A 24,591-nucleotide genomic window follows, 5' to 3' on the forward strand; every position below is an offset into this window, starting at 1 on the left:
CTGGTGACTGGGGCATTGAGTTGTCATCACTGTGTGTGGAAAGCTCAGGGCCCCTGGATTGAAAGGACAAAGGTATGCGCATTAGGTTTTTAGCATTTCTTTCAATTAGGTGTGTGCCTCTTAATGTTGCTAAGCAACCATCAGAGTCTCCTGTTGGTGGCCTGACGTCAACATTTGAGTCCAAGCGGACTTTAGGGTGGTGGAAACCTGGGATTTCGGAAACCTAACTGGAATCTGTTGAGGCATACGACAACCTACAAACCACCTTAAGAAACTGTCCATGTGACTGTAACCGCCTTTGATCCCAAAGGTGGAGCTGTTTAGCCATCTCTTTGTGAGTACAGCCCAGGAAGGCCATGTCAGGCCAGCGCGAGCAGAAGAAGGCAAGGTCTGACCCCCTTGCCCAGAAACGGCCCTGGTGCTCCTCCCCCAGCACGATGCCCTCTTGGCTGGGGCGCCAGTAGTGTGGGGAGAGTCAGCCAGTCAGCTGCTACCTGGACCTGGTTGATCTAAAAAAGAGTCTGCAGACCAGAAAAGCCAGACGTGGGCCCTTCCCAGTGGGGCTGCAGGAGCCCCCAGTTAGCCTTTGCCTGTGCAGAAGAATGTAATCGAGCGTAACAGGAGTGCTGTGTCCCAGTGACTAGTGGCCACAGTGCCAGTGGCGTGTTGCTCCCCTCATGCCCTGCCCAGGGGTAGGGCTAGGCCACCCCCTTGGAGGATGTCCTGTTGATTGTAATATACTTCTGTTGCCAAATAATGGTACTATTTAATTTTCTGTAAAAGGGAGACTATATTGTCTGTTATGTAATGTTTGTGGAGTTCTAAAAACTACTAGACACTACTGTAAATTGTAGACTTATGTATTTGTCTAAGGTTTGATAAAGCAGGGCCAAAACATTAGGTTTCTCTTTTTGTTCATTTAAAAGGAATTGAGGTTGTTTTGCTGTTTGAGTGTTTCTTTGGCACCTTATTTTGTGTGAAATGTTAAATTTTACCAATTCAGATTATGGTAACTGAGGGGTTTTTTGTTATTGTTTTTTCTTTAAACCAGTAACAACATCAATACAAATTACTATTCCGGTGCATCTTGAACCTAGAAAGAACAATCTCTTCAAAATAATTCTTTGGTCATTTTGACCCGTATGGTTTAAATTCACATAGTTCATGAATAAAATGAGAAAAGCAAACTTGCCACAGTGGATTATTTTGGGTCCTTTCTGCCCCTCCTCTTCTTCAGTGAGCACAGAAGATGCTAATAGTCCTGCAGTGGCGGCTCTTCCTTTTCCCAGAGGTGAGACTGTAGTTAGATGTACGAGGAAGATTATGCAAGAATAAACCTAAAAAGCAAAACCAACCAACAACCCTTTCAACTCTCCTGTGCCTTCTTCAGATCAATGTTAGCACCAAGTGGAGATAGATTTCCTCGTGCCAAGGGTTTCTGGGAATCCGAGAGGTTCTGTATTGTGCAGCACAATGCCATGACTGGGACAGAGAGAGGTGGCCAAGGTAGTCTCTCACAGACATTCAGAAGGGTCACTCTTGATTTCTGTGAAGCTTCCAACACCAAGAGATTCAGAACTTTGTCTTTAATGCTGGGTGTCATTAGCAAACCCAATCTGAATTTCGTTGTATTATTTATAGCATTTTCTTCTGTTCTGGTTTTAAGGCAGTTCTTCCCTATTTCCTCACTGGTTTAACTGTAAATAAACCCTTTAAATTCCCTAGCTGGCTTAGACACTAGTCAAATTGTTATAGCACATGAAAAAAAACTGACCCCAAAGCAGCCTTTAAAAAACCAGTACATGCCATTTTTTATTGGTTCTTTTTAGTTATACAGTAGAATCCATTTTGACATAATTATAAAAGCATGGACTGTATCTTGTTCTAATTCAGTCTCCACCACTTCCCTTCCCTCCCCTCACCCGTTTCCTTCCCGCTACTGATCTTTCTGCCATTTACCCATAGTTATTTTTTAAAATTAATTTTTGTGGTATATGCGATGGTGAGAGTCATTGTGATATAGTCACAGTGACCTAGGAAAGTTATGTCAGATTCATTCCACTCTTTCCTTTTCCCAGCCCCCTCCCTTCCCTTCGTTTCCCCCTCCCACCTCTTATGGTGGGTTAGCTTCCAAATTTGACCTTGCATCTTTTGGGATTGGCTTATTTCATTTAGCATGATAATCTCCAGATCCATCCATTTACCAGCAAATGTCATTCTTTTTTATAGCTGAGTAATATATATACATATAATCTCACATTTTATTTATCCATTCATCTGTTGAAGGGCACCTAGGTTGTCTCCATAGCTTAGCTATTGTGAATTGTGCTGCTATAACCATTGATGTGGCTGTGTCACTGTAGTATGCTGGTTTTATTTTTGATAAAAACATAAAAATCTTATGCCCTTTTCTTAGTTGTTTGAAGTTTCAAAAATAAATTAGGGCTGGGGTTATTGCTCAGTGGTAAAGTGCTTGCTTAGCATGCTCTAGGTCCTAGGCTTAGTCCCTAGCATGAGAAAACAAAAACAAAAACAAAAAGTTGTCATAACAAAGTTAGTTTCTCAGACTACACCTAGTTCAAGTCTGAAGAGGTCCACTTGTAGAGCCTGGAGGATGGAAGAAATCAGGTTGAAAACATAGTATAAAATGTGTTGAACAGAAAGCTATGTAACCAAGCTTAGTAGTCAACATGATCACAGCAAATACTACTTCTAATTGTAGATACTTGTTAATGCAGAAAACTCCGTGAGCCCAGGAAAATATAGAGGAAATATAATCACCTAATGGAGATCTTCACACAAAAGTTGCGATGTCATTTCTGTATTTTCCTGTGTGTGTAAACCCAGGAACTTTAAATATTCTGTTATTTAATAGCTAACGTGCTACCGAGCATGTCCTAGGGACAAGGAACTGTTTAATCACATAGTTTATGTAAATCCTCTCACAGTTTGTCATTTAAATCAGCTCTACCTATTTTTTCCACAACCTGACTGGATAGTGTCCAGTGGTCTGACTGTATACTAGTTTACCTTAACTTGTTTAAATAATCCTGAGTGGCCACATGTTTGGATTGTTTTTAAGAATCTTCACCTTGAATTTTCACAAGGCTGTGAAGAACATCACTGTCGGCAGCTCTCTGGGGGTACCCTGATGACTTCGGGAGGCTGTCTGGAGTTTCAACAGTCCCCCTTTTTGTGTGTATTTGTCATCAACAGGAAGGAGGTTGAGTTGATTCTGAAGGCTTTGGGGACCAGCAAGAGGGTTCCCTGAAAGATGCACCAGCTGTCAAGTTTCTGCAGTTCCTTGAAGGTTTAATGTGTGATGTGGGTGAAAGCAGGTGGGTCTTTCTGCAGTCAGGAGGCAAGCAAGGACAGTGATGGCCCCTGGCAAAGCAGGAGTGCAGGGAGGGGAGGTGATGCACCTGGCTGTGGAGAAGCCCACTGAAGCAGGATGCAGCTTGGGTGACGGGTTCTGTCTCCTCGTGTTGGAGGTCTAGCGGGTCTGTGATCAGGCCTGGCCGGGTGGCTCTGTCTTTGGCATCACTTGGCTTTTGTTTCCTAGTGTGGTTGTTCCGCTTTTGCTGTCTGCGTCCAGCATGTCCAGTACGAGGGAGAGGGCTGATTAGGATTGCACACCTGTTGCTGGCGAGGAAACTCAGGCAGGGTCTGCATCATTTCCTCTCTTCTTTCACTTGCTGGGACACAGTCCTGTGGTCAGGAACTGCAAGGAGTCTGGTGGTTCATGCCCAGTGAAAAGTTGGGGAATGGCAAACCAGCAGTCTCAGCACTCCTGGCTCCTGGGAAAGTACTTAGAGCCTCAAGTTCCCTGTGGGTTCCCTTTGGCTGGTTGGCCAGGAGGAAACCTGGCTCGAGCACCAGGCAGAGGACACATTGTCCCTGCACTAGCACACAGGGAGTAGCCCTGGTCATGCCACTGTCAAGACTTCCCAGCTGCAATTCTCTTCCTCTGTTTAAGCAGAAGCAACTCTGGGAAAGAAACCAGTCTGTTGGCCAAACACTTTTGAAGGGCAACCAAGGAATGGGTACTGGGACTGCTGTCCAGCAAATGCTCTTCTTGGTTGCTGAGAGGTAAAATATATGGCAAGAGCTGACCTGGAAGGTAGCATGGCTAGTGGGTGAACTGAGAGCATCTTAGGGACAAAGTGGGAAGGAATATGGGGATTTGCATCAGCTCAGCCTGCTGGTTCTAGAAGTGTGCCAGGGTGTGGTATTAGGATATGGTGGCAAGCCTAAGACAGGAAGTGGGAGACCGGGCCCACCTGCTGTCCAGGTATGTCATCCTGAGAAAATCTCCAAAGCCCCCTATCTTTCCTCATTCACAAAGTGGGTTAATGTTGGTCCCACCTGTATCATGAGATTCTAATGAAGCTTAAGTGAGATATACACAAGCTACAGCCTTGAAAGCTAACAGTTTCCTACAATAAGCATTATTCCAGGACAAAAGTACTTCAGCGGGGAGACACCTCCCTGGAGAACTTCCCTGGAGTCATCCAGTGATCCATTGGGGAAGAGGAGTTTTCAACACCCCTTAAGAGCCCTGAGCTGGCAGGCAGCACCAGACAGACTTTGCTGAGTGACTGTGTATAAGTGCTGTGTTTGATTAATTCATTCCTAAGAGTAATCCATGCAAACCAAATTCTTCATGTTTTTTTTTTTTTTTTGTATCTATGAGACGAGGGGGGACAATGGAAGAAAAATATGAAGAAAGAATCCTTGCACATCACTCTAAAAGATAGTAAACATAATATAGTCTCTTCAGGAAGCATTTTATTGTTGCTCCATGTTTAAGAATTTTCACTGACAGAAAGCCAACACTTTTAGATACTCTCCCGCATAGCCCGGGTCAGCTTCTGAATCTTGGTTTTTGTAGACATATCAACATATTTCTCTCCAATACGGACAATCATTCCACCCATGATTGCTGGATCAGTCTAGGAAAGAAAACAAACCAGACACATGAAAACATACGGACATTATTTCACTAATCAATTGGAGAGATGAAAAGTGCTCTGAAATGCTTAATGTGCTATACAGATATTACATCTAGAAAAACGTGGATGTAAAATTATGCATGGAATCAGATAATCATTTATATTTAAAATACACTTACAGAGCTAACTTTTCATAAATACCCTCTGCTGCCATTTTAAGATTTGAATAACTTGAGGAAACATAACCATATATAATTAAAAACCTACCTTAACCTCCAATTTCAATACTTGGCCTTGACTTAGGAAGCTCTTCAGGACTGTCTTTAACTCAGAGAGAACAGCTTCAGATAAAGGCTGAAAAAGAACAAAAAATCCATTAAATGTGGACAAAGCATTACAGAATCCTCCCAAATTAAAAAAAAAAAAAATAGTGAGCACAATTGCCAAGACCTGCCTTGTAATCTCCTGTCTTAAATACTAGGAACTCTGTTGGGGACACACACTCCTGACAGTCTGCTGGCTCAGGCACGTGGGCCCTGCCACACAAGAACCCTGGGCAAGCTCATGTTCAGCACTTCAATTACTGTCCATAAACACTGTTCCCTTCCTGTCCCACCCACAAAGGACAAGTCAAGTCCAGCAAAGCAGAAAATGCGGGGCTCTCCTCTGGCAGCCCTGTGGTCAGGGTATACACCTATCACTTCTTGATAGGAATAGCTGCGGGTGAGGCTGGCTCTGTGGGCTTTCAACTTCCCAGCTCTATCACTGTCTCCCCAGGTCCATGGCTACCAGCAGCTCTGGTAGACCACTCCACTCCTCAACCTCACAGAAAACCAGGAATACCTGGCTTGTCCCTGAGGTCAGCATAACTCTGCAATCTGCTTGTATAGGGCAAGTACTCCAAATGTCCAGGCTGCACTCCCTATTCTCAGCCTCAACTCTACTCCCAGTTAATGAGGTGAGAATGAGAGAGGCTGCTGCAGGAAGGGCCTCTGTTATCACAAACCTACTCCCCCAGCCAAGAGCTGGCAGAAACTCCTTCCATCTTCGTAAAGACCTAATAGTATCTTTGGGTGATGGTGGTGGTGAAGTATGTCAGTGTCTCATCAAAACACTCTTTGCTGACTTTGAGGTTGGAGACCTCTGAAACCCATCCACACCTTCCACTGAGATGTGTGCTGAGTGCCAGGCACTTTACACCCACCACCTCTCGTAATCTGGACAAGGCAGCGAGGCCTGAGGTTATTAGTCTAACTTTAGCCGTGAGAGAACTGAGGGTCAGAGTGGTTAAGACACTTGCCTAAAAAGCCAAGTGAAGATTAACAACACTATTTGTAACTAGTCTACGTGTTCCTAAAGCCTGTGAACTTGTTAATAAAAACACAAGTTTTCTCAAACAGCAAAAACTTATTTACCCAGGTCTACAAACATCAAGAACCTTAATGACAGCTGGTCCAAGATACTTTTGCGAACTAAGCATCCTTTACAAAACCATACCCTTGTCTGCACTTAAGCACGGTCTGCAGCAGTGCATGGCTATGGGGACAAGTGACTGCCTCAACTGTGTGGCTCCCTGTGAACATCCCAGCTGGGACTGCTTTGAGCCAGGTACATGTTTTGGGGGGCACCAATTATGTACTGAACAATAAATACGCAAAGAAGTATTTATGCACCAAAATGCCTCTCTTTGAAACTCTACTTTTTTGGAGAGTTGGAGCATTCTTTTAAACATTAGAAATATTGATCTAGATGAGGTCAAGTGCTGTTCACTGCAAGTAAATCTACCATATTCTACTGATGTTTAAGCCCCCTAGACTATATGAACCAAACTAAGTTAGGAAGGAAATACATATTTAAGACAATAACAAAATTACTTCTGGGGATGTAACACAGTGTAGCTTAAGGAACTTGGATTCTGAGAGAGGCCTGCATTTAAATTCAGGTCACATTTTGTGTGACTGGGCAAACTAGTTAATCACCCTGGGCTTCAGTTTCCCTCTGTAAAATAACACAATTATACTTCTACCTCATATGGATCTTCTGGTATTGAATCAAGTAATGAAGTACAAAGTACATGGCATAAGCTAGGGTTCAGTAAAGGTGGCTGGGGATTAAAAAATCCAAGGGCCCATCCACCCTACCCCTTCACTGCCACATCAGTTGAAAGATTAGAAACTCTAGTTTAAGTAAACTACTTAATAATGGCACTTAACAGCATAATTCAAACTTATAATGGAACTTAAACCACAATTTTCTAACATATTTCAACGTTCTTTACATTAAACCAGTGTATAGTCTTTATGAATAATCACTGGTGTAGAAACACTAGTGAGATTAACATTGGCTCTTCCAAAGCAGAGGTTCACAGAAGCTCATAACAAGGATACGATAAACCTCCAAGTGACAGCACCTTCCCCAATTTCTTGATTTCCCGTTTGTTAAGGCAAATGCAGCAGCAGCAACCCACTACTTACAGATGCAGTGGTCACTGTGCAAGGTACTTCTCCACGGTGCACACTCATAATGGTAGAAAAAGCAGAAATGATGCCACGGGCACTGCCTAGGCGACCATTTTCAGCAAGCAAGCCTGGGAAAGTGAAAGAGTCTCAGTGACATGACACTCACTTAACAGCTTTCTCAGTAACTTATATTCACCCAAAACGGCAAACTTTGATTTGTGGCCTTAAAACATATTCCATGTCCTTTAAGAACATGAATGAAGACAACTTGTTATTTAAAAGTATATTCAAATATATTTTATTTCAGTACATAGTCTTAAAAAAAAAAAAAAAAGACTGCCTTGACAAGCATTAAATTAGTGCCTTTGTGTTTGTGGTCTCCCCCACTTGGATCTGCAGCAGCCCTCTTGCAACCATGCTGCAATCTGACGTTCATGCTTATGTTACAGATTCTAACTCCCAAGCGAACATACTGTATACACTCAACAGATAACACTTTGTATTCTGATATGGCCATAAACCACAGGTATCCTCCGTGGGTTGAAACTACTCCCTGTGCAGCACATCTCAGTATCCTTTAGACTGTGCTCTTCAAACTTAATGCACAATTTGCTTGGGAAGCTGGTTAAGATGCAGATTTGGACTTGGTAGGTTGGGGTGGGTCCGGGGATTCTTTACTGCCAATAGGCTTCCAGGTGATGGTGATGCTCCGGGTCCACAGAGCACACTTCCAGTAGCAATGTTTTAAGAGAATAAAGGGGAAGAAGTCCCAATACTTACTGATCAGATTAGACGTGATGGGGGAAAACCTCTCTTTTGTTGTCATGTCATTTAGGCTTTTCATTTTGATGGAACGCTTGATATGCGGATTCAAAATAGAAGCTGCTATTTTGGGTTCCTTCAGGATTTGCTGAAAGTACCAAAAGATAACTTAATTCTTTCTTTTTTTAAAAATTTTTTAATATTTATTTTTTAGTTTTCGGCGGACACAACATCTTTGTTTGTATGTGGTGCTGAGTATTGAACCCGGGCCGCACGCATGCCAGGCGAGCGAGCTACCACTTGAGGCACATCCCCAGCCCCAAGATAACTTAATTCTTTACAGCACAAATGATCTCAGCTGCCACAGTTTTTTTCTTTCCCTCCTGCTGTGTTTCTTTCTTTTTGTGGTATTTTTTGTGACTGAACCCAGGGATTCTCTACCATTGGGCTACATCCCAACCCTTTTCATTTTTTGAGACAGGGTCTTGTTAAGTTGCCCAGGCTGGCCTTGAACTTTTGATTCTCCTGTCTAGTCACCTAAGGAGCAGGATTACAAGCGTGTACTACCACGCCCAGCCTCATACTCACTTTCTTACGACTTACAAAAATCAGCACTTACAAGCACGTATAAAGACAAATTTATCATATAATACATTTCTCCAAATGACTTCAGGAATATGCTGCATGACGGTTTTATATAGGATAAAATGATGTTCATTGGAAAGTATTTAAAAATACCTTATGTTTCTGAAATATTTGTTTTCTAAGAAAGATTATAAAAAATTAAGCAGCCAAAGGCTCACTTTACTTCCTATCTTAATGTATTTAATACAGGTGAGACTCTGGCTCTAGTTTTTCCTCCAAGGCAGACCTAAATCAGGTGCTCCCACAGCAGGGCAGGCCTCTCTCCCATTCCCTGAGAGGGGCCTGCATCCTGGCAGGTCCTGATTCTTCTGCTCTGCTTTAACAGAGCTCACAGGATCAATGCAACATGTAAGAAGTCTCTAGTGTTTCCATAGCAGCCTCAGTGGTCTGGAAGGGAGAATGGACCAAACATGGAAGTGCAATGACCACGGGAGACCACTATGGCCCCATTTTTTTCAATGACAAATGTCTTTTGTTAGTGAACAGATATAGCTTCTAGCACCTTGCTGCTCTGGTTACAGACCAGAGTTCCAATAAACCAACAATCACTCTTTCCAGGCAGGTATCTTTGAGTTACACATCTCTATGTGATTTCCAATTACTCTGCCAATACTTCTGCCCAGGATTTGGGCCAAAATCCTGTCTCTGAGCCATACTGCTTGTCATATACTGCCATCCAGTGTACAGATTTCCACTGGAATGGCCCACAGAAAGGACACCTGTCCACAAAAACTGAACATGTATTCCAATAAAAAGCATCTTAGAATCCGTAGTATCTATTTTTCAAACTGTTTCTGATGGATCTTCTAGGGCTGGACAGTTAAGAATGGCACTGGATAGTCCTATACTTCTTCCCTCAGTGTCCCCCCAAATGCTAATTTTCATTTATAAAGGGTCTTATGGTAACTGCCTCCCTCCTTTTCCTCCATGTCATGTCTGATTTTCAGGTTTGGGTCAGAATCATTCTAATGTCCACGACCCAGGTCATTCCTTTTGTTGTAAATATGAACTTAAATAAGGGCATAACTGATAAGCAGCAGATGTAACTGTCACCTCCAAAAAGGCCTCTGTAGACCCTATGTGTTTCTGACACCCTCCCCTGATGTGGCTCTTGCAAGGAGGCTCAGCCTGCTGGCTCTGTGAAGATCTAAGAGGACCAGCTAAGACCTTAAGCATATTTGCAACAATTGGATCAAGGAAGGAATACAGAGCTAAACTTATTCCATCTGTTAGGACAAAAGTTACAATAAGAGTTCAAAATAAAAAGTGAACAAAATAAGTGGCATAGAACAATACTTGTAAAGTGGGGCTGGGGCTGGGGCTCAGTGGTAGAGTGCTCGCCTAACATGCACGAGGCACTGGGTTTGATCCTCAGCACCACATAAATATAAAATAAAGATTGTGTCCATCTAAAACTAAAAAATAAATATTAAAAAATAATACTTGTAAGGTATTATGATTAATGTAGAATACAGGTATTATTCTATAAGTAGCCTATGAGGGTTTTTTCCCTAAACAAAATAAAAATCTTTAGAAATACATGGATTAGAAGATAGAAAATTTTTTTAAGCATACAATTAAAAAAAATTCTCTGGGGAGACTACATACTAGACTGTCTATTTTCTCTTCTTTCTTTTTTTTTGGGTACCTGGGATTGCACCCAGGGACACTTAACCACTGAACCACATTCCCAGCCCTTTTTGTATTTTATTTAGAGACAGGGCCTCACGGAGTTGCTTAACACCTTGCTTTTGCTGAGGCTAGCTTTGAACTTATGGTCCTCTAGTCTCAGTCTCCTGAGCAACTGGGGTTACAGGCATGTGCCATCGTGCCCGGCTCTCCTTCCCTCTCTTGGACCTGACTGCTAGAGATGGCAGCTAGAAAATCTAAGGAGAGGAAAAGTAACAAAATGTTTAGAAACTTCTAGACTTGAAAATTAAAGCACAGACTCTCTGGCTTAAATCACTAGGTTTGAAATTCAGTTTATTCTTTTCTTTTATGTAAATAAAAGTGAAGACAAGCTTCCAAGGTGGCCTCCCTCCTCTGCAGCCAGCTCTCCACCTCACTGGGATGCTCTTGCTCCCCTCCTAACTCTGCTGCCCCAAGGCTCTGCTCAGCTCTCTCCTCATGTCTTGGGAACAAAAGAATTAAAATCCAAGAAAAAGGGCTGGGGTTGTGGCTCAGTGGGTAGAGTGCATGCCTAGCATGTGTGAGGTACTGGGTTTGATTCTCAGCACCATATATAAATAAATGAATAAAATAAAGGTCCATCAATAACTAAAAAAATAAAATAAAAACAAAAATCCATGAAAAGACTTCATCTGAAAAATAAATTATAGTAAAACAAAGTTGCAACATATTATAAGACTATTTTGAAAACACCTGTATTATGAGCACATTTTTTTCAAAAGGCGACCTTTTAATTCTCTTCTGAAATGATGATTTTTCTTAAGTTACTAACTTACATTTTGATTTTATACTTCTACCTTTTTTAAAAAAATATTTTATTTTTTGCAGTTGTAGTTGGACACAATAACTTTATTTTATTTATTTACATGTGGTGCTGAGGATCGAACCCAGGGCCTTGTACGTGCAAGGTGAGCGCTCTGAGCCATAACCCCAGCTCCACTTTTACCTTTTTTTATCTGGAAATCTTGGTACCTAATGTGAATATTCTTATATGTGTCTGCCTGCCTCCACACAATAGTTTTAGGATAACAAAACTCAATATTATTACCAACAATATGTTTCTGAAGAACAAATTTTTTGTTCATTAAAGGAACTTAAAAATGCAATAAACAAGAAAACCACTTACCGCTACCCTCAACAACTCCTTTTCTACTTGTTCCAGTTTATTCTGTTTAGAAGCAGCAGAATAAAGAGCAGTGGCATAGCGACCTTCAACGCCGTATACCTGAACAGGTGGCTTCAGACAAAAGGGTAGAGGTAAGAAAGAAGGAAAATCAATTAAGATATTATACTATAAAGCAGAATTAAACATTTATAATTTAAAAAATTCATCTCATAATACAAAACAATTTAAATATGTCACCAAAGAGCTGTTCTAAATGGCAATTCTCAAATTAGGAATATTTTCTTAGGTTTCTGTTTAATTCTTCACTCGTGAAATGAGGGGTTGGGAAGACATAGTGTCTAAAGACCCTTTCAGCTCTACCTCATATAATTTAGTTATTTTAACTACTTAAAGTAGTTTAAAGCAATTAATTTAAAAATGTACTTATGATTCCCTTGAACTCAGTAGCTATTCAGTTCCAAACATGGGAGATTTGTAACACTGATGGAAGGCAGTTTGAATATACTGGAGCTAGGGGAATAAAGCGCTTAGACATTTTATAAATTTCTGCTTACAGAGCCTCCCTATCAATGTTCAATTTAATAGAGCCCTTTGCTAATTCACAAATCACCTGAGGTTTGACATTTCTACATATGACATGCTACCATCAACATATGACCGCATGTACTTAGTGGTGCTATGAATGTAGCAGGAAAGCCAGGTTCTGAATAAGAATGATTTGGTTTTCAGACCAGTTCTAAAACTAAGCTGACCAGTTCTAAAACTTTAGGCAAACTTCCCCTAAACCTCAATTTCCCCCTTTGTAAAATGGGAAAACCAACTACTCTTTATCACTGTTACAGAAGTTTTAGGAAGTTCTTGCATGAAGAATAAATAAGATTCTTCCTAATAGTTTTGAGAGATTTAGGCTGGTGGGGGTGTAATAGTCACTTTTCAAAAACAGTGGTTCACTAAAGACACTGGTATTTTGATCTCTGATGCTATTTTTCCAAGGAAGGGATTGGCTCACTGTTGAGTGGAGTGAGCAGGTTAGATAGCCCAGTTCTTTTGTAAGGTGAGATCTGTTCCTGCTCCCTGTTAGTTGAATCTATATTCTGTCACATAAGAACTAATAATTAAAGAAAGAATTAAAGTAACGCATGAAAATGCAGTCAGGTTGTCACCAACTGGTAACAGGGTTACTATGAGCTGTTGACATTACTTTTCTGTCACTCACAGGTCTCTCTCTTCATCAGAGGTCAATTAGGCTACTTCTGCATTGAAAGCAAGGGGCTGGCAGATCTTTGAAATGGTTAGATGTTTTGATGCCAAGTGGAGTAGTCCCTTTGTGCTGATTTAGTGCAGAGCAAGGGTATAAGTAGTAACCATCCCTTACTAGCCAAGGTGAAGGGAAGCACATGGAGCTGCAACAGAAATTAAGATACCTCCATTTAATGTCAACTCCTATAGTAACTTACTGTGAGAATATGGGTGTGTCATTTTATTTCGTTGGATCTGTTTCATGCATTACAAAAAAGCAAATAAAAGCTGGCATACCTATTTTGGAGGGTTAACTGGAAAAACATGAATTTTTTTAAAAAGTTACTATATTTAAAGGTTATGTGTAAGCTCATCACATAGCAAGCACTCAACATTCAATCCTTTGCCCACACCAAACACATATCACATTTTGGGAACTACAAACTATGCACAGAAAGGTTTGGGCAGTGAATACACAGAAGTCCATACCCTAACTGTATTGCTATTTGACTCACATACTTTCATCTGCTTTACGTTACAAAAGAATATAAATTAACATACCCTCACAAGCTTGGTAAATGGTCTGACCATAGATGTACTGAAGCATCGCACCTTTAAAACAATCAAGGAAAATGGGTCAAACAAGGTTACTTGAAAATTTCTGTATTTAAATAATAAAAATATTTTTAATGACTTCTAAACAATTAGTTTCATATGCTTCTCTGTATTATCACAAAAATTACACAGGGTGAACCGCTCTTTATTACCTGGGAGTAAATTCCACCAATGAGAATCATTTCAAATAGCTTGGGAAATTGCCTTCGCACTAACATTCCGGTTTGTTGGAATGGGCTAAGGCTTACACACACTAATGAGGGTGCAAGGGAAGGATGGGGGAGATACAAAAATAACGTTCAGTGAGGGCTATTGTTTCAAAAAACTTTTAACATTTTTGGCACTGGTATTACCACACCCTTGGGAAGAACTATCATAAAGTGGGAGGACTTTGGTCATCACGAATATACTTTCTCAGAAATCTAAACGCTACCTAAAAATATTCATTATTTGAGTATTTAGCATAAATAATAAATATTCATTATTTGAGTATTGTACTGGTTTGATATGACAACAGGCCCTAGTTCTTAGTTGGTATCTTGGCTATCAAAGGACAGAGCTGGAATCCGAGATTTAAAAAATCACCTGCAAGGGCACAGGTCACCTTCACATTCTTCAGCACAGGAATGCACTATGTCAGAATTCTCTCTGAGGATTAAGAGACTTTTTGCGCTCATGGAAAAATTACCTAAGCTGCAAAGGGTGCTCGTATGTAAAGCACCAGAATGGACACAGCACAAGAGGCACACATTTTCCCCAACTCCGTCCTGTTTGACTCTGTCGGTTCCGAGCAGCCAAGGACGGGTCATTTAAGCGTTTCTGTCATTTTTCTTTACGAAAATGAAATGTACTTTGCGAATATTCCGGAGCATTACTAGTGACCCCTGACAGGTTTCGCCACCGCCCCCGCCAAGCAGCCCTCGGAGCCCGGGAAGCCCGGTCTCGGTCTCCGGTCCCCTCCAGCCAGGGGCCTCCCGGGGCAGTGTTCGGCGGACTCCAAGGTCACAGCTCGCGCAGCCCCGCGCCCACTAACCCGCTGGTGTCCACGGGTCGAAATGAGGGCCTGCCTGCATCGCCCCCGCTCGTCAGGCCCCACGACCTTGAAAGGCGGCCAAACTCCCCCAGCCGTGGCCCTGCACCCTGGCGCTCAGCAGCTGGTACCGGTCACCCCAAGAGGCAACCTCCTGTTGGCTTCTCTCACCTGCTGTGAGAGCCTGGAGGCTGTTGGGGCGGCCATCTTCTCCCGGGTGGCTGTAGGTCAAACCCGGATAGGAAGCGAGAGGGGAGTGAGGGCGCAGGCGCGCGCCAGCGTAGCCGCTAGGCTCTCTGGGAAATGCAGGCGCAGGTCGCCAGGACGCGTGCGCGATGACGTCTGCGGACCGGGAATTGTAGTCCTTAGAAATAGGGGAAAAGGGAGCCAACCAGAGGTCTGAGGTGGACTGATGGGCTCAATGCGTCTGAAAATGAAATCCTGGAGTCACTAAGCGGCCCTCAGTATAGAATGGGCTTGTTGTCTTTAGTTTTAAAATTTACATTTAGTTAAAACACAGTGCCATTTGTTCCATTCACATTCATCATAGCATCTACCATTTCTCCCTAGCATACCAAGCATGCATCAGCAAAACAAACCAAACAAAAAACAAGAACAAACAAAAACAAGCAAAAGAAAAAACAACACCAAAGGAGCCCCGTAGTTCCAAGAGCAAACATCACATCCCGCTTACCCGAGGCGTGATTCGCCTTTCAGTCCCCTGCCCTCTTCCTCCATCTGACCTGACCGCTACTCTGTTAGTTTGTGAAGGTGTGTGAGATTCTGGTGCTTGAATGTCTCTTCTGTGTAGAGAAGAGTCTGATATGAAACAGAAGAACCTGGATTTTAGCAAATGCGACGCGGAAACTTAGCACCTCATGAAAAAAAAAAAAAAAAAAAAAAAAAAACCTGTCTTCAACCCATTCCCCTTAAGCGGAGAGGCTCTAATTTTCTCTTTTGTAGAGAAAGAGAATTGACAGAGCGAAGGTCAGGGTTCATGGTGGTAAAACAATGGGATTCTGTGATCAATTTAAGAGGAAAAAAAATAATATTTCTGCTTAAATCTAATATAGGAACTCAGATTAATTTTATCCTTTCAAAGTGCAATTTTTCATCATTACATTTTTTTTAAGTGGGAAAAAAGTAGAAGAAATGTAATTGCTCCTTTTCCCAACCACCCAGAGGCAGCTGTTGTCAATATTTTGGGGAACTGTTTCCTAGTACATTTTTAGACTGTGCACTGCCCATACTTTAATCTCAGGAGGTTATGTGATGTTGGCCTCATTATACAAGCTTTCTGGGTTTCTGTTTCCTAATCTATAAAAATGGATATTTTAATAGTATTTGCTTTATAAATTGTTATAAAAAAAGTAAAGAATTTAATATGTATGTAAAGTACTTAGAACAATTGCCTGACAGAACCTCACTCAATAATATTAGTTCTTTATTTTGTGCTTATTTTTATTACACATACAGATTCACAATCTGTATATAATTTAGTATCTTGACTTTTTTCTTAGTATAAGAGAAAAAGGATACAAAATTATATATGGATTGTCAATACATTCTTATAATGTAAGCATGTTTCCAAGTTATAAAATTTTCATAAATATAATTTCATTGACTGCAGAATAATCTTTCAAATGGTTATTCTATAATTTGATCATTCTTGGATTTTTAAACACAATTCAGATGGTTTCCAATTTTGTTTTTGGACATTTTAAACTCCTGAGCATCTTTAGACACATTTTTTTCATCTTTCAAATAATTTCCAAATAGATTGTCAAACTGCCCATCTTGGCAAGAGTATGAGTATTTGAAGAGCCAGCTTTTGATGCATGAGTTTGAGCTGCTTTTCAAAAATTTTAACCAATTTACACTTTCACTAGCAGTATATGAAAATCCTTGTTTCGATCCATTGCTACAAATTATTTTTTTTGGGGGGGGCAGGGGGTACTCAGGCGCTCGACTGAGCCACATTCCCAGTCCTATTTTGTATTTTATTTAGAGTCAGGGTCTCACTGAGTTGCTTTGCAACTCACCGTTGCTGAGGCTGGCTTTGAACTCGTGATCCTCATGTCTCAGCGCCACTGGGATTACAGGCATGCAAATTATTTATTATTGAGTTTTATCTTAACTTTTTTGTTTTATGCTGACACTCAATTAAAAACAAATATGGCTCACCATTTTATTTTCTATACAGAGGCATCATATGCAGTCCTAGAAAGCAGCAGCACACCATCATAAGCACCTTAACAATATGCATTTTAAAAATGAATTGACTTTCCTTTTAATCCAGGAAAACACGTCCCAATGATACTAGTCAGAAAGGTGGACAAAGGTTAATGTGCAACATGTTCATTGCACTGACTTTAAAATAGAAATAAAAAAGGAAACACGTGTCTAAGCATAAAGGAATGACTTTTAAAATGACATATTATGCAGCCATTAAAATGAGATTTTCAGAAAGTATTTCATGACATGAAAAATATTTAATACAAGGAAAAAATAAAAACCACATTCTGTATTTCTCAACAATGAGCATGTGTCACACTATGATCAGGAAAAAAGAAGAAGGAAGGAAGGAAGGAAGGAAGAAAAGAGCTATGATCCTGTCCCTTCACTACTGTGTCCTTAAAAAGTGGGATGCATCTGCTCTAGTTTCTGATGAAGCTCCACTTCTGACATGAAAGGCAATTGCTTCGGTAGTGACATAAAAACAGACACATAGATCAATGGTACAGAATAGAAGACACAGACCAACCTATATATCTACAGTCGTCTGATCCTTCACAAAGGTGCCAAAACCATACACTAGAGAAAACACAGCCTTTTTAACAAAGGGCGCTGGCAAAACTGATTATCCATACGTAGAAGAATAAAACTAGACCTTTATCTGTCACCCTGCACAAAAATCAACTCAAAATGGATCAAAGACCTTGGAACTATACCAGACATGATGCAATTCCTAGAAGAAAACACAGGTCTAGCACTCCAGTGTTTAGGCACAGGCAATGACTTTCTTATTAGGAGTCCTAAAATTCATGAAACAATGCCAAGATTTAATAAATGGGAGCTTCTGCACAGCAAAGGAAACAATTAGGAATCTGAAGAGAGAACCTACAGAATGGGGAAAAAAATCTTTGCCAGCTACTCTTCTGGCAGAGGACTGATATCTAGAATATATAAAGAGCTCAAGAAATTTAACACCAAAAAAAAAAAAAAAAATCAAGTAACCCAATTAGTGAATGGGCAAATGAATTAAACTGACATGTCTCAGAAGAAATACAAATGGCCAACAAATACAATGAAAGAAATGTTTAATGTCATTAGCAATTAGGGAAATGCAAATCACAACTACACTGAGATTTCATCTCACATCAGTCACAATGGCATTCATCAAGAATACAAATAAATGCTGGAGAGGATGTGGAGAAAAAGGAACCCTTTTACACTGTTGGTGGGACTGTAAATTAGTACAACCACTATGGAAATCAGTATGGAGGCATGGGACCACCATATAATCTAGCTACATCACTTCTCAGTGTTTACCCTGAAGTGTTAAAGTCATCTTACTACCATGATAGCGTGCATATGCATGTTTAGAGCAGCACAACTCACAATAGTCAAACCATGGAACCAGTATAGGCGTCCATCAATGGATGGGTGGATAAAGAAGATGTGGTTTATTACACAATGAAGTTTTTTTTTCAGCCATAAAGAAAAATGAAATTATGGAATTTGCAGAAAATTGGATGAAACTAGATCCCGTCATGTTAAGTGAAATAAGTCAAACTCAGAAGGTTAAGGGTCACATGTTTTCTCTCATATGCAGAAGCTAGAGAGGAAAAAGAGAGATCTAAAAATCAAAGGGAGATCAGAGGGAGGAAAGGGACTAAGAGGTGGGAGGTGGAGGGAGGGGAGAAGTGTTGGGGAGAGATATTGGCCAAATTATATTGTTATATTGTGTGCATGTATGAATAGGTAACAACAGATCCCATGAACTGTACAACTATAATGCACCAATAAAAAATGTGGTGGAAAAAAAAAGAAAGGCAATTACTTCAAGTTGCTGAGTACCATGATGGATTAAAGAGTTGGATCAGAGGATGAACAAGTTTTCTCCTAAAGACTGAGACTCCACCAACTGGGGGAATTTTCTTTAGCTCTGTAGAATCCACAGTAAGAATTCGGTCAGTTCAGGGCAAAGGGCGGTAATAAGGTTTTCTCTACACATTTTCTTACACTGGAAGAACCTGGGAAATGCTTGCATTTTTCGTGTATTTATTTATCATGGAGTGAATTCTGTTCTTTCTTTTGTCCCTTTCTCTTTTAAGAGCTATATATGGGGCTGGGGATGTGGCTCAAGTGGTAATGCGCTTGCCTGGCATGCTCAGGGCGCTGGGTTCAATCCTCAGCACCACATAAAAATAAAATAACGATGTTGTGTCCACCAAAAACTGAAAAATAAATATTAAAAAAATTCTCTCTCTCTCTTTAAAAAGACAAAAAAGAGCTGTATATGATAACTTGACAGCAGACCAGAGCTATTCAGCTACTCACTGTCTCGGAGACACAAGCTAGTAGCCTGATTTAGGGCAGTTCTTTGATATGTAACTTGTCTTTCTGTTTAAATTTCAAGAATGTGAAAATGACCTTGGTTGACATTCAGCTAGGTCTGTGGTATTTCCCTGTTAACGGTTTTTCATGGCGGTCTTGCCAGTCACAGAGGTCACTGGTTTGGAATTGACTAGGCTTTGGACAAGAAGCACTTGTGATGAAAACAGGCAATAGAATCCCAGACATTATGACCATATTAAGTTAAAACGTTTATTCTTAAGGTATCATGCATCTTCTAAGAGAAAAACACGTAAAAAAGGCCTCAATGGTTTTTGTTGTTGTCTTTGGAGAAAGCTGCGTTAGAAGGTTCTGCAGTACAGATTTCTGGGGTCTGGAAGTCAACAGAGGGAGGACCCTGAGCTGCAGAAACTGGTCACCCATTCCCAATACAGATTTCTTCCCTCCCCTTCTCCAGGCCTGTGGGTGGCGGCCACCTTGAAGCTGCCACCTGCTCAGCGTTCAAGGTCACAGCTCTCAGGCTGGTGTGGACTGCAGGATCATTCTGACACTAGAGGGCGCCATCTTTTCACGTTGTAAACAGCCTCTGGCGCCGGAATCAATTACTTTCTAGAGCTTTCTGTGTCCAACTGTGGTGTCGTGCTCACATTTGTAAGTAAGCATCAGCATTGTGAGATCCACAAACAAAAGGGGTCCCTGAGAAAGGCTGATAACCCGGGCTCTTAGTGTTCTGCGACCCAGATGGCTACAGTTTCTTGTCCTCTGACCCCTGACACCCTCCTCCAGTGTTCTTTGGGCTGCACAGCCCTCCAGCTTGGCCCTCAAACTTCTCACAGCAACCCAGGTTTTGCTTCACGGGCTGCTCCTTTGCTTCCACAGAAGAGGCTGGAGGGATCTATGACTTCCTTATAGATTTTTTTTTGGGGGGAGGCGGTTGGGACAGTTTAGGGGAAAGTTATGCGGTTGAACTTGCATACCCTATTCTGGAGGTCCATAATGATAAATAGTAGAACCTCACTGATTGCAGTCAACACAGGACTTGTAAATGGAGAAGCATCGACTGTAGTAAACAGGACCTTTTGGGTGCCTTTGATGCCCTGAAGCATTCTGCAGTTCCAGTTGTGCTTACATCTGTTTGGTGGCCCTGCCTGGGACTCAGGGTCTGAGGAGACCTGTCACTGGTGTCTGGTGGCTATCCCATTGTTCCTGCAGAGACCACATCAGGCTGCGCAGCCCCTCACCCTGCCCCTCACTACCAGTGCACCTTGCCAGTCAGATGATCTCTGTGCCTCCGTGTCCTTCTGTGGGGAAGGGAGGTAGGAACATAGGTGGCATGTGAGCTAAAGCCTGTAATTGTTTTTTGCACTGTGCTGGCCGGGAGTCAACCCATGAGAAACTTGAGTGCTACCGTCATCCTCAACATGCCGTCCCTCTATATGTTGTCTGTCTGCAGAGGCGAAATGAGCATGAACCTGGTGAATTTCCTCACTAAAATCTTCTTTCCTCTCCTTCCTGGGTTGTGACTTAGAAAGTACAACAGAGCATTATCATATCTTCTGAAAGCCAGGAAGTGGTTACTTGTCAACACCAGCCCGGTTTTAGAGGCACCGGATCCCTGGGAACCACAGCTAGGTGAGTCAGAAGTGGGTGTCTTCGTCTGAGAGTTTCCAAGCGAAGTCAGTCTTCTGGTTTCAGAACCATCAGCAGTCAGGACACACTGTCAAACAAGCATTGAACACCATAAATGGTGTTTTAAGTAAACTTAAAAATAAAAAAATGTAGTATTCATGTTTGATAAATAAAACATGAGAACTGCTGAGGCTTTGTAGGAGTTTAGTGTGAAACACGAAGTTATATGGTTAAAAAAAAAAGGAAATTACACATTTTGTTCCTGTATACAAATATTTAGTTGTAGGAAAAGTGAAAGTAAAAGTCAGGGCAAAGAACACATTCAGACACTGGGGCAACCTCCCAGATGGTGGGACAGAGCGTGGTGCAGCTCGATGTCAAAATGTCCCCAGGTAGTGATACAATCTTCCAGCATCCCACAGTGAGCTGTACCACCCAAGAAATTGTTGACAAGACACTCTTTGGCAGAGCGATCATTTTTAATTTTTATTTGTAAAGAAGAGCACAGGGAATGCTTGCTTTGAGATTTCCAGGAAATGAGGTTGGAGCTCTGTGGGGCCATACAGTTTAGCACAGGATGATGGAGAAAGAGCAGGGAGCAATGGGATTCCTGATGGCCCCGCGGAACCCAGATGCTGGGAACAGCATGGAGGAGACAACTGGAGAAGAAATGAGGTTTTTCTCTACCCCAGAGTTTAAAGGCGGCCATGGTTCTGTAGCAAATGCATTCGTGTGACCTTGCAGATGGTCCTTTGACCTGAACGTGTATAGAATGCCCATGCTTTTTATCCTGCTGAGCACCTCCTGGGGGGAGACAGAGCTGGTAAATATTTTTGTAGGGTTTTGATTCTATGGGTAGAATTGCAAGGCTGGATCAAAGCACTATCTATTTTGAGTTTTTAAGCAATAAGGGGGTTATTACCGGGCTTTTTTTGTGGAGACCAAGGCCAAATTTGTAGGAAAACAGAGTAATTTGGACCATTTATATCGCATGGCTTGAAATAGGAACCGAGGTCCATCCCCCAATTCATTCCTTCATTCCTTGGTGCAGGTATGAATCATCCAACAGACATTCACTGTGGGTTAGAGGTCATGCTGGATACTTTGGGGAACAAGAAGGCAATTGAGACCCACCATGCCTTCAAGCAGGGGCTCCTAGTTTCCTAATTAGTTTAACTTAAAAAAAATCACCTTTCCCTTTAAAAATGGAGAGACGTTAGTCTAACATCAAACTGAACTGTACATAATGTTATAAGCTCTCAGTTTTCTTGAATATTTCTTTAAATTTTTAAGGAATTCCTTCAACACAGAAGCCCCAAACATACCTCAACTCCTGTCATATCTTGGCAACTAATTGAAGCCATGAGAGAGAAATGATAAAAATAAGTCATTCCAGGTGGCTGAGCATTATGGTATAGTTCTCAAAGTGGTTGTTCATGAGAAAGGAAGTTGGATTGGGCAGTCTCAGCCACATGGGAAGCTGAGGCAGGAGGATCCCAAGTTTGAGGATAAAAAGACCCTCAGCAACCTAGAGAGAGCCTGTCTCAAAAAATAAAAAGGACTGGGGATACAGCTTAGTGACAAAGCACCCCTGGGTTCCATTCCTACAATCCCCAGATCCCCCCAAATATGAAGTGGGTACTATATCTCTAGCACTGGACCCAATTGGTTCACTTGGGACAGTGAGGAGAGAGCCAGTATTCTTTCTTCCTGTGATTTGTGATAGTCATGCTCACCCTGGAATCAACAGATTGTAATCCAGATTTGCTGATGTTCTCGAGGCCTAGATGTTATTTGTGTTCTGATCCCATTTCCTGAGAATAGCCTAGAAATAGTCTTTCAAGGTAGTCCTCGATCCTGGCAACTGATCGAAATCAAGGGTGGAACTTGAAAAACTACAGATGTCTACTAAGACATGGATTAGAACCTACCATGCACATTTTATTTTATTTTATTTTTAAGAGAGAGAGAGAGAGAGAGAGAGAGAGAGAGAGAGAGAGAGAGAGAAGAGGAGAGAGAATTTTTAAATATTTATTCCTCGGTTTGTTTTCGGCGGACACAACATCTTTGTTTGTATGTGGTGCTGAGGATCGAACCCTGGCCGCAGGCATGCCAGGCGAGCACGCTACCGCTTGAGCCACATCCCCAGCCCGCACATTTTAGTTTTAATTAATTATTGAATTTGTTCAAGGATTGGCTAGGAATTCAATAAATCATAGTATGTCTGTGACGAAATATTATGCCTCTGCCCTTTTGATCTGAGAAAATATTCATAATCCACTGCTAAATTAGAAAGAAAGAAAGAAAAACCAAGATCAAGAAAGAGTACTCAGTTTATAATCTGATGACATTTTTGTTCGATAAACAGTTATTTATATGCATCATACAGAGGGGCAGAGGGAACCTCAGAAACTCTCTATCAGCAGTGGTGGTGTCTGAGTGGTGATTTCTATTTGTCTTTTCCTTGGTGCTTTTCTGTGCTTCTAGTATCAAATCTCAGTGCTTTTGTACAGGAGAAGAATTCTGTCAATAAATGTTAAGCATTTCCTCTTTAGGAACAACAAGGGGAAGAGGAGCAAAGAAATGAGGTACACATGGCTGATTCATTCATTCATTCCAATTTTTATTCAGCCTTAAAATTTTTGTCATTAATTTTATGTAGTCTTTTCTTCTACTTATCCAGGAAAAAACATCTTGCGTACTGCCGTGCGCTCAGCACTCATGTGTTAGGCACCGGCCGTAGAATCGGTTTTCTCAAGTCCAATGCTGCGTTCTTCCGCTGCAGCTCACCGAGGGGCCTTGAGGTGTTTGGTATGCGTGTTCCCTTCCCAGAGGTTCCAGTCCGGGCACTTCTGGGTGGGGCCTGGGAATTTCCTATTTTAAACAAGTGACCCTGTGACTCTGACATAGTAGCTGGCACAGTTCTCTGAGAACCTGTGAGGAGTGTGTCCTTGGGCTTCAGTGGCTGCAAGCCTTTGAACACTGATACAATGTGAGCTCTAGTTTGTTGTTGCATCATGAAGTCTCAACTAAGTTCCCCCAGAATGTCCCCGGACCCATGCTCCTTAGCTGCCCCGGCTTGTTTTAGAATGTGATGTTTAAGTGGGGAGACAACCAAAATAGGCTCATCATCCTGGAAAGGTGGCATAAAGATGGCAAACCTTCCTTCTTTCCTTAAGTCAAAAAACAGTAGCCCATGAAGTAATAATCCTTCTAACAGCAACCGCCACTTATTAAACACTGGGTTAAGCCCTTTAGATTCACTCATTTAATTCTCTCAAAACCCTTAGGTCACCTAGGCACTGTGGTGCCTGCCTGTAATCCCAGCGGCTGGGGAGGCTGAGGCAGGAGGATCACAAGTTTGAGGGCAGACTCGGCAACTTAGCAAGGCCTTAAGCAACCCAGTGAGACCCTGTCTCTAAATAAAATATTAAAAAGGGCTGGGGATATGACTCGGTGGTTGAGCGAGAGCCCCTGGGTTCAATTCCTAGTACCAAACCCAAAAACAAATGGCAAAATAACCAACACACACACAACCCCCACCCCCTTAGGTCAACTGTAGATAGAATCATCCCTATTTTACAGATGAGGAAACCCAGGCTTAATAGACCTGCCCCAGATTACATGGCCTGTCAGCTGGCTTGTACCCAAAGACTTGGGCTCCACTGTATTACCCACCCCCACTCTACCAGTGGCCAAGGTGCAACCTCTGGCTTGTGAGGCTGCCCTCAGGGCCTGAGAATATTGATCAGGGCCAGGCAGCTTTCTGTTCAGTGCTACTGCTGATTTCCTGGTGTGAAATTATTATTTAACTTCAACCTTCTAAAACTGTGCCCTTCATGGTCCCAGCTCGCGCAAAGTTAAAAA

General features: G+C 41.7%; 1 protein-coding gene across 4 annotated transcripts; it reads right to left on the reverse strand.

Moving 5' to 3' along the window:
• Positions 1–4,768: 4,768 nt before the first annotated feature.
• Positions 4,769–14,785, reverse strand: ATP5PO (ATP synthase peripheral stalk subunit OSCP). Of its 4 annotated transcripts, XM_081301105.1 has the most exons (8): positions 14,689–14,757; positions 14,073–14,135; positions 13,434–13,484; positions 11,634–11,744; positions 8,192–8,321; positions 7,427–7,539; positions 5,220–5,306; positions 4,769–4,952 (listed from the first exon to the last, which is right to left on the reverse strand). In XM_081301105.1, the coding sequence occupies exons 3-8, from the start codon at positions 13,461–13,463 to the stop codon at positions 4,839–4,841; spliced, it is 585 nt and encodes a 194-aa protein (XP_081157231.1). In that variant the 5' UTR covers positions 13,464–13,484; positions 14,073–14,135; positions 14,689–14,757; the 3' UTR covers positions 4,769–4,838. The 4 variants fall into 4 exon arrangements, with proteins under 4 accessions (XP_081157231.1, XP_081157229.1, XP_081157230.1 ...); XM_081301103.1 differs by lacking the exon at positions 14,073–14,135 and having other exon boundaries at positions 14,689–14,785; XM_081301104.1 differs by lacking the exon at positions 14,073–14,135 and having other exon boundaries at positions 14,521–14,742.
• Between the last annotated feature and the right edge of the window lie 9,806 nt (positions 14,786–24,591).

Source organism: Spermophilus citellus (genome assembly GCF_964194105.1).
Source record: "Spermophilus citellus genome assembly, chromosome: 7".
NCBI lineage: Eukaryota > Metazoa > Chordata > Mammalia > Rodentia > Sciuridae > Spermophilus > Spermophilus citellus.

Excerpts from the sequence above, each read along its gene's own strand:
- ATP5PO (XM_081301103.1), bottom strand. The coding sequence starts at position 14,724 with ATGGCCGCCCCAACAGCCTCCAGGCTCTCACAGCAG. Across the intron at positions 8,322-11,633 it reads AGGAGTTGTTGAGGGTAGCG|CAAATCCTGAAGGAACCCAA; the intron begins GTAAGTGGTTTT and ends TGGTACTTTCAG. Across the intron at positions 4,953-5,219 it reads TATTGAAATTGGAGGTTAAG|ACTGATCCAGCAATCATGGG; the intron begins GTAGGTTTTTAA and ends TTTCTTTCCTAG.